This window comes from Seriola lalandi, unplaced genomic scaffold (assembly GCF_002814215.2).
Source record: "Seriola lalandi dorsalis isolate HSWRI2012SDOR001 ecotype SW California unplaced genomic scaffold, Sedor1 jcf7180002054511, whole genome shotgun sequence".
Taxonomy (NCBI): Eukaryota; Metazoa; Chordata; class Actinopteri; order Carangiformes; family Carangidae; genus Seriola; species Seriola lalandi.
Window position 1 is genome coordinate 539,006 of NW_019525064.1, and position 10,498 is coordinate 549,503.

Here is a 10,498-nt window from a genome sequence, read left to right on the forward strand (position 1 = left end):
GAATACACCAGTACGTTTTGCTTCTTTGTAAAAACATAGTTTCAATCTAAATAAAAGATGTTAGGCAGTCTTGTTTTACTTCAGTGCACATCATTTTACAATGGTAATAACAGACCATAAATAGAGTAACACACACTCAAATAAATTAGTTTAGCTGCTCTTTGATTTGTAAAGTTCTTCTATCAGCAGATAGTGTGCATAAAATATGAATTCAGAGGAGTCATTTCTTTAGTAACAATCAAGCATTTATTTACATCAAATGAGGGACTTATAATCAGTGATAATAAAAAAACTGTAGGATTCACTGGATCCATAAAAAAAATTGTGAGACACATCATAGATATATGTTTGCAAGACTAAATGCCCTGTCCAGTTGTTTTAGTCAGTACAGGTATCTAGCCTATTGGAGCTTTGTGAGCTGGTGCTGGGGCTTCCTTTGTCGCAGAATCTGGGTCGTCATTCCAGCCTGCGTGGTCCTACGCATCAGTGCCGAGTTTCCTGACGCCACATGCCCCAGAACGTGGGTTTTAGACTGCCCCATGATAGAACCGGGACACAGAGCTGGATATGACCTCCTCCTTCTCAGGCCGCTCGAACTGTGCAGTGAGGTCCTCTGGGATGGGGATTGCCAAAGCAGCTTCTGTGTATGATCCCAGGTCAACAAAGACTTTTTCAAATATGAGGTCCACCACATTCCCTGTTTGATAAAACACAAAAGATTTTGTTTACATTTTTCACTTTTTTTGTTGTTTTTTTACAAAACAATGAATGAAAGTCTGTTTCTAACTAGCTCCTGACATTTTCTTTACTGTATTTTGTTGTTGATGGAACTGTGATAATATTACATATACAAAACATTTTTTTGGTTGAAAATTAAAATAATATAACACACCTTTGGAAATTGGACCTTGAACAGTGGTTCTCCTTCTTTTGTTTGGGCTTGTGGTCGGTCAGCATTTTCATTGTAGGACATGGCAGCCAGGTAGAGTCTGGAGGTACAGTAAAGAGAAAATCAAAGATGTTAATGTTGACAGAAACCTTAGCATACACACTCTCACAAGTTCTAAGTAACCACAGCTTCATTTACCTGCACATTATTCCAAGACTGTTAAATGACTGTTAGGTTTATCAAAAGTAGATGCACTTCAGGTGGCTACAGACCTGTACTTCTGATGTGAGGCTGAAGAGTCTTCAAGGATAACTGTGGGTCAGTCTGGCATGCAACATCCCTTGTTGCAGGAAGCTGTATCAATGCACTTGATGTGCTGGCATGAACAGAGGAAACAGAGGCAGTAGTTATGGCAACAGTTGCAAGCAGTGCAAAAATGATAACAACAAATGCACTCAATTAAGTGTAAATTGGGTTGTCAATAGCTTGTAAATGCTGCAAATAGCTCACTATATGTGCACAATGCAAAAAATGTGTATTACAGACTATCCCCTTGGACATATCCCCTTAACTCTGCACTTATCTAGATATTCCCTACAGGCACTGTATCTGTAAACATGATATAAACGTTAAAACAGCCATCATAAGGCATGACTCTCAATAATAACTTTCACAGCACTAATAAACAAGCCCGGACACCTATGCTAATCACTACAGAGCCTATTTTTAGTCCGAATTTTACCGGCTTGACTTTACAGACAGCTAAAACGCCTTTAAAATATAATACATATAACAGGGTGGCTCTAATCAATGTCACACGGCGATACCAAGCAGAAGAATTCCATACAATCTGTACCCGGCTATACCCGGCTGCGTGTCGACGATGCTAAACGTTAGCCACATTAGCTGCCATGCTAACAACACACGCAACAGGCTCTCGTGAACAAACAGTAAAGCAACATAAAAAGGTAAAACTTACAGCTCCCAAGTTCAAAGTTGGGTCACGGACAGTCGGTACTGATCCAAGCTTTATCTTGAGACTTGTAGCAAATCCTGCGTTGTCCTGGCCCTCGTTGAGAAAGCAGTCCGAGGTGAAACGGTTAGCACACACGTACAACACTTCCGGAGTTGGAGCGGGAACATTTCCATCAAAAATAAAATTAATCCACTGGGTCTTCAGATCCTCGGGCGTAGGGGTTAAAAAAGACTTCTGTGTTGGTTTGTGCAGCCAACAACAAAGCAACTACTGTGTTTCGCTTTTACCTTCGACATTGTTCTACCGGAAGCCAGTGTTCGCGAGGGAAGTAACGATACCGTCTGTAACACGGACTCAGGGGGCGGAACACACACCTAGCTCGGGGAGCGTCACCCACTCGGGGGGAGGGGCATCGCCCTTCTTGACGTCACCAGGGGAAAATCTCCAACTCGCCCGTTTGAGCACACATTTCCTGAAAGGTGGAGAAAGCAAAAGACGGAGAGGATGGACTTTTCTCATGTTTGGGGGGTTCGTAGACACGCCAGGGACACATACTACTGATAGAAAACCACGGAAAAGTGCATTTTGCATAATAGGTCCCCTTTAAATCTGGTATATTGATGTTCTCATTTGGATGAACTGGTGAAACCTTAGCGATGTCCTGAATCTAGCGCATGCATCAGGTCAAAATCTACATTTCTCCAGTATATAAAACTAATTCCCATCAGAAAACATGCATCTAAACATCTAAACATGCTAATTAGCATGTTAAACTGGATTAAGACTGTGGATCTTGGTAAAAACGACATCTGGTACACATCAGCATGTGAGCATTGTCACTGTGAGCACATTAGGTGGCTGTAGACTCTTGTTCATAGACATACACTTTCAATTTAAGTTCTTCTTCCACATTAATTCAACAATACACATGAAGCATGATCTTTTCATACTGCATGTTCCACTGAAGACCTGCAAAGAGTACAACAAACACATTGCAACTAGTACTGTACTAATCATTTACTACAGTCCTCAGAGCAGCATCACAAATCACTGTGCAGATTGTTCAGCACAGCATGATGCATCTGTGAGAGCTCCTCCTTCTAAGTATAGCTCATTGACTATCATCCATGCTCTGCAGAATATAGTCATTTATTTTGCTCTCTCTCTCTCTCATACCATATTTCAACTCTGAAGTTTCTGTTTCCTTGTACAATAAAATGATGTTGCACATAAAAAGGTTTCCTCCATGTTGTATTTCATTAAGCACTGTGCAATTTTACCTCTCAGAATAATTAAAGTCTTTCTATGAAATAAGTCCTCAAAGTTGGTGTGATCAAAAGAAAATGTTTATTTCAGTCCATATTGTAAAATAACCTTTAAAGTGAATCCTCTTAAGCTCCTTCACTCCACTTCTTAATTACAGAGGGCAGAACACATTTAATCCCCTCTTGATGAATAAGAGCATTAGTCATGGATAGAGGAGGCTTCTTAGAGGAAATCGAATGAATTCTCATTTAAGTGGTGTAATTAATTAGTTTATATGGCCAGAGGAACAGTAGTGTCACAAGTAACCAAAATATAAACATGTTCAGCTATAAACAGACACCACAGTCTGGCCTAATAACATGCACGACCACTTTCTATTCATTAATGCTAATAATTAAAATCCTCATCTGGTGCCTTACAAGTGGTCAGCGAGAGTTGGTCTAATTCTGTATATGTCAATGAATAAAGAAACTATGCTCCAAGTAACCTCCCACCAGAATAATAATCCTGGTTGTTTTATGTGTATTTTAATACAATAGGTTATGTCATATTTTCATAAGATTTAAGACAGATTTGTGACTATTTTTGTCACATATCATCTGCCCCATCAAAATAAGACTGTTGCTACATTACATTTGGTCTGAAAATGCGACCGTGTAACATCCTGGATAAGAAGCTCTCCTTTACAAGTGATAGTATATGATAAGAAAATTGTAATTGCAATTGTCTGAGAGCAGAATGTGAACTGTTGAATATTGATAATAAAATGTATCACACTGTTTTCCTCAGATCAAATGATCATACAGGAAAAGGAATAATAAATAAAGTTGTTGGATATTTTTATATGAAGAATGGATCAAATGACTTGACTTTAAGCTTTAGTTGCCCTTCTGCCTGTTCTGTAATATTCAAACTCAGTGTAGTTATGCCACAACAGGTTGAAGTTTTGAGTCGTGGGTGGGTGCTCTTGGTTTGTCTTTACCAGCAGGCTGCATGATCCAAGGTGACAAGGAAAACCTCTAAATGGTCTGCAGGTATTATTCCACAGGCACACTAGAAGAGACCTTTCCCACGGAGCCCAGTTTGACTTGTCATAGTAGAAAAAGCAGAGTGGGAACTAATAGCATTAATGACGGCTCCTGAGGTGAACCAGTTACTCCTGTTATTAAGTCCAGGAAGTGACCCAGTGCGGCAGCGGGAACAGCGGGGCCCTGGAGCTGGCATTAATGTTGTAAGTGTCACCTGTGACTGACAGTTGTTTGCACTGTGATGGAAAAACAGAGGACAAAGGACAGGAAAGAGTCTGCGGATGCAATGATAGATTGCTGAGGCTGTCTCAGCTAGCTAAAATTAGAAAATGAGAATGATACACGAAAATACAAACATTAATAAAGTAAAGAGACTGACAGTATCAAGTATTTGGGAGTAGTAGCACCTGCAGTGCTAATTAGAGTTAATTAGAGGCACATCTACATTAATGTTTTCAAAATGTAATTTATCATTAACACATTTTATTGTATTTGCCTGTTATTTCTTTGTTATTTATTGTTTATATTGCTTTAGTCTGTAAAAGTGCACAGACGCCAAAAATAAATAAATAAAAAGGGTTTTTCATAAAAGTAGTCAAAGTTATATCAAAATGTTACAGACTAGCGAGCGACTTAGTTCACATAACTTCTTTCCGCTTTTCAAACATGTTCCCTCCTTCTGGCTGCCTGACAGAGGGTATGCTTGTGTTCGTTAGCTTTCTGGCTAGAAAATGGTTTTCCACAGTTTTTGTTTTAAAAGAGGTTCTTGGACACCATTGAAAAAACTAACTAGTACAGAGCTCCCATAATATTAGGCTCAGAGGCCTGAAACTTGATGTAGAAGATGTAGATGGGATATTATGATTTTCATAGTAGTTGTATGAAGTATATCCTAGTTAGGAAAGGACAACGAAATATAAAAAGTATTATTTATGAACTGATGTAGGTTGTGTTTTAGTCATGTTATTTTTCAAATGATGTCTCATGAATGCATTCTCCAGCTTTTCATTTGAATTTGCACATGTATGCAAATTGCATTGAAAAAAGGGCAGATGTAAAACAATGTTTTGTTTTGTTGTTTTTTGTAAAACCAGAGTTCATGTTACCTAAACATCTTTTGAATAACTGTATAAAGCTATTCTCTTGTTAACTAAAAGTTAATTGGTTTAGTAAATGACTTTTAGCATCTTTAGCATCTAGCTTGAGGAACTTCATTCTGCCGCTTCAAAAACTTCTTACTGAATGAAATGTCAGGAGGATGTGAACACAAGATCAGGGAAAGTAGAAAAAAGCTCTGGAAGCTTCTGTGACATGACTAGAACTTGTTAGTGACATTTGAGGACGAGAATTACTGTCATGTTCAATTGAAGTTAAATTGTCTGCAGTGCAGTGGTGCAGTGGTTAGCGCTGTCGCCTCAGCGAGTCCCGGCTCGGACGCGGGATCTTTCTGTGTGGAGTTTGCATGTTCTCCCCGTGCCAGTGTGGGTTCTCTCCGGGTTCTCCGGCTTCCTCCCACAATCCAAAGACATGCAAAATAGGGACTAGGCTAATTGGATACTCTAAATTGACCATAGGTGTGGCTGTGAGTGTGAATGGTTGTCTGTCTCTATGTGTTTGCCCTGCGATGGACTGGCGACCTGTCCAGGGTGTAGCCCGCCTCTCGCCCGAGAAGATGCTGGGAGAGGCTCCAGCCCCCCCGCGACCCTACTAGAGGATAAGGGGTAGAAAATGAATGAAACAGCAGCAGGCGCTGTAGTAGACTGACACCACTCAGGCCAAAGTTGAAAATCATCTTTGGATAACTTGCAAATGTTGGCAGAGTCAATCTAATTTCCATGACTCCCCCATGTCACAGACATTGTGTATGTACTGGTCTCCTTTGTTTAGTGTGCCATTGGTAGAGTCTGCTTTGTTTTCTTGCTGCCCAGGCTGTTTATTTAGGCTGGCATGGCACAAGCGGCATGTGTCACAGCGAGGACACTGTCCAACCAGCAAGCTCACATTGTTCTATTTGGGATTTGCGGTGCATCTGTTCATATGTGTAGTTTGCCAGGTTGAAATTCAAGGTCCTGCACAGCAACACTGGGATTTTCAGGTTGATGCTGGTTGGAGAGATTCTTGGGATGATAACACTGAATCTTAAAAGATGCTTCAAAACAGACAGAACATTGAGGGAGATGTCATCAAGCACAGTGTGTACATGCCCTACAGTGAGAAGACAAGGTCTAATCAGGAAAAGTAAGTGAAAACAACTGTTTGGGTGGAGTGTTGGGGTTTTGATCAGGGACTGGACCCACCGAGCCTGAGGAGACGTCCAATCAGCCGGAGTAACAAGAAACACCTGTGTGGCTTTACTCAAAGAAAAAATGGGTTGATGCATCTTAACATTTCACTATTTGACTCCAGTAATATGGTAAACAAATGGAGGATGGGCTCTGATTGGAGGGAGACTTTGACGTCTGAGTGGATCAATAATGTTGAGCTCCCAGTAATATCACTCATGTACATCACATCCTTTCAATGAGAAAAGCAGCACTGAAAAGAGAAGATCTCTATTTTCAATAGTTGGAAAAAAAACCTTATAACTGATATTGATTTGAGTCTTTGTTGATTCCTGGAAATTCAGTGAACTGGGGGGGGGGGGGGGGGGGGGAGAGCTGAAGGGAGAGACATGAGTTGTATTTAGTGTCAAAAACTGTACTCCCTCTCTGAGTCATAATCAATTCAGACTATCCCAAATAAACATCTAAATATTCACTTCTAAAAAAAAAAAAAAGAGATGCACCTTACAGCTCCAGAACTTCCCTGTGAGTCATCACTGTTTTAAAGTTTTCTTCAGTATCAAAATAATCCAGTAAAAGTTGGCAGCAGATCCACAGGTACATCCCAGATAGGAACTGCTAATAGCAACTTCAGCATCTTTTAATGGTGCCGATTCGCCAAAATGTAAACAGGCGTAAAAAACAGCAGTTGTCTCAAAAGCTCCTGCTCTGAAACCAATGGTTCAGTAGTAAAGATCCAAAATGACAAAATGCAAAGTGTAGTAAATGTTGTCTGAGTAGTGGGAAACATACATTTGAACATATGGCATGCGGTGTAGCTCGTCTTAGTGCAGAGCAAGATGACTCCTAAAACATAGGAGCCTGCAGCCATAAATTTCTGTAACTCCCGGAACACATTAACTACATTAATGATGTAGAGTTCTCCGAGGGTGTAAGTGTCTTTAATTAATTAGAATCTAATTAATTCTGTGATCCACAGCATGGCTCTGTACTGGCAACACAAACAGATTCCCGATAACAAACTGGGGTGTTCCACACTCCGAGGTGTTGCGCTCCCTGGGGTTTTAATGTGAAACAACAGACCTAGAGGAGCTATTTACATTGATCTGTGTACTCGGGTTTTAGTTGGCTCAGGGCCTGACTCATTAAAAGGAACATGCAAGTCAGTTTTACTCTCAGCTTCTGCCAATAAACAGCGTAAGAATAGAGCTGTGGATGAAGCAGAAAAACAACAGCGCAACATGAGAGGAAACACTGTGAACTACCATGAAATGAGAAATCCACACTCAGTTCGTCTAAATGCTCCACCACCAGTAACTTGTTTTATCATACTGCTCCAATTTATTTTTGCTGAGTACCCAATGACCTCTGTGCGCCTTCCTTCACATTTAGTGATTTTCAACATTTTTTAAAGGATGTCCAGAACACCGGGAGCTCAAGTGGGAATGTGTGGGTGGACAGAGCAATAATGATAGTGCCAGCAAAGTACAAGCAAGAATACAGTAGATTGTTCTCATATCAAATTGAATAGAAAGTGAAGGTCGCAGCCCTCGATCAGAACCAAACAGGCTTCAGTGTCTGAGATAAACCTGAACTATACTGTTGTTTTTTGATGTACATCTTAAAACTTTTCAGCTATTTATCACATTTCTTCCTGTGGTAGAAATATTTCAACTTGATAAAATATCCATTAGCCACTTAATCACTGCAGAAACTAATCCACAGTGATGTAAAAAAAAAAAAAAAAATCACACCTATTAACAAATAGCAAAAGTCCCTAATATCAAACAAGTACCCCAGCTGTAACGTTGGGGTGCCTGCCAGAGACAAATAATGGTGAAAACCAACTCCTCCTTACCATGGGTTAAGCTCCAGAAACACTGGATACTACATTTCCCATAATGCAACCCATGTGCATCTTTCATTCTACCCTCCCTGTCAACTAAATACCCGCTTCTTTTAAACTCCGTTTCCATGAAAAGCAGGCTTCCTGCCCTCCACTCAACCTGAGCTTACACTGTGACATCATCAAAACTCTGATGACATCGTCAGTCAACGCAACCGTTTTCACAGGCTGTAGCACATCTTCATCCTCACGACGAGTAAATGTGTCCCTCTGATAAAGAATGACAGAACCAAACTGAGCCACATGAAATCCAGAAACATCACAAACTTTATTCACATTGATTTGCGTCTGAACGTTCGGAGAGTTTCGTCCCTCGAACAGTGACGACGTCCAGGTTGTCGGGCCGCACCATAAATACAGGAAACCGTTTTAACTGGACAAGGGACAAAGTTTTTTTGTCCATTTCATGTGAGAGTATTTACATAATCAAACTTCTTCTACATTACGGTTAAACTAAATCATTGAGTTTACATGAGATCACTGTGTACACAGTACAATAGATAGTATACAATGTTTAGATAACGTTCTACATCTCTTTTATTTAATCTGATTAAACAATCGGTAATTTTCATATTTAATTAAGGCTGTTTTTGTTTGTCAGATTCAGTTATAGACCTCTGAGATTTGGGAATCCAACAAAGAAATATGAGACATAAACTGTTATAAAATCCCTTTCACTGGGGCTTGTGGTTCCTTTAAAATATCAACATGAGTTTTGTAAACCATGGGTGAAACATTCAGATCAGTGTTCTAAGAGTCTCTAAAAGCAAATACAGTATTACATGTCTAGATAAATTATCTGCTGCTCTTTGTAAACAGAACAGTCTTGACACCGGAGGCGACTGGACTGGAATCACTTACACCAGTTAAACCCTTTGAGGAAGTAGCACCATGCACAGCATTGAGGAGTGGGGCCATTTTTTCAGTAAAGACACATTTTTGGTCAAAGCTCCTGTCACCTCGGGTCCCTGATGGTCTGCACTTTACTCAAAGACACTTTTCCATACTGTAAAAAATATAATATGGCTACAATGCTTCAGATATTGCCTGTAATCTGATCGGTTAATCAGGCTCCACGTCACATTACAGTGAGCGGAAACTCTAAATGCTTGGAGGATTGGTCACATGCACACGTGCACGTACGCAAACACACACACACAGTCTCTTTGGCTCTGCACAACAGGTGTGGATTACATGTTCCATCCGAGTCCAATGTGGGTGGCCAGCAGGTAGCACATGGCGATCATACACGTCATTATCATCATGGGGAATCCTAACCTGTGAGAGGAACGAGAACAACAGGGTCAGTCGACGTTTTATTCTTGCTGACAAAGTTTAAAATGATGCAAATCAATCTTAGTGGGTGGGGACAGTGATGAGTACAGGGTCCAGAGTCGTACAGAGGCAGGTCATTTGTCACTGTTTTCTAAAACGAGCCGTTTTACTGCGACAGTAACTAGACTCAAGCCTGAACACTGAAGTTAACAGCGGTGTTTATTCTTTCTCAATTGTTGCAGGAAAAAAAAAAAAAAGAGCAGTCAAAATAAAGATTCACTTAAAGAAACACTTTCTCTGCGACATGATTCTTGTGTAAATTTGTAAAGTCTGTTAATGACTCTCCAGAATGAACAGGTGGAGCGGCACTCAGAGCTGAGTCAGCTGTCTGCCTGCAGCTCAGCTGACATTTATAAACAGGAGTCTTTAATGCCATTGTACTTACCAGAAGCAAATTATAGTATGTGGGAAATAAATATTAAGTTTAGAGAACAGGTGTTTTTATGCTGCGTATTTTTAGATGTTAACACTGTTGCTTAATTACACGTTCGAGAAAAAATTATTGCAAAAGTTCAGTGTTTCCTCTCGTATTCCTTCTTATTCTTTCACAGTCAAAAGTCTGCTTCTCTTTGTTGAACTAGTTTTGTTGGTTTTCCAATGTTGGATGTGTTTTGATCTTTGGCAGCGACAGACCGCAGTCAAATTCTTTATATGTGCCAACTTTCTTAGCCAGGAGAACTGATGCCTATTCTGACATGTGACACTTCCCCACAGGGTTAACTCTGTTTTCACTCAGCCCGCTGCACAGGGAGCTCAGAGCTGCTACCAATTCAGTGGCTCGCTCCGGGACACCTCGGCCTGCAGGTAACCCCCCCA

General features: G+C 40.4%; 1 protein-coding gene and 1 long non-coding RNA gene across 3 annotated transcripts in view; both read right to left on the bottom strand.

Moving 5' to 3' along the window:
• Positions 1-223: 223 nt before the first annotated feature.
• On the bottom strand, positions 224-2,385 carry LOC147818728 (uncharacterized). 2 transcript variants are annotated; one of them, XR_015437693.1, is made up of 4 exons: positions 1,869-2,385; positions 1,162-1,265; positions 893-989; positions 224-697 (listed from the first exon to the last, which is right to left on the bottom strand). It is a non-coding gene; the product is annotated as an uncharacterized LOC147818728 (long non-coding RNA). The 2 variants fall into 2 exon arrangements; XR_015437694.1 differs by lacking the exons at positions 1,162-1,265; positions 1,869-2,385 and adding an exon at positions 1,088-1,129.
• A 6,211-nt stretch (positions 2,386-8,596) lies between these two features.
• Positions 8,597-10,498, bottom strand: part of oca2 (oculocutaneous albinism II) — a 45,266-nt gene continuing 43,364 nt past the window's right edge. The window contains exon 24 of the mRNA XM_023413264.2: positions 8,597-9,625. Coding sequence (XP_023269032.1) covers positions 9,538-9,625 — 88 coding nt within the window. The 3' untranslated portion in view covers positions 8,597-9,537. The remainder of the gene's footprint in view (positions 9,626-10,498) is intronic.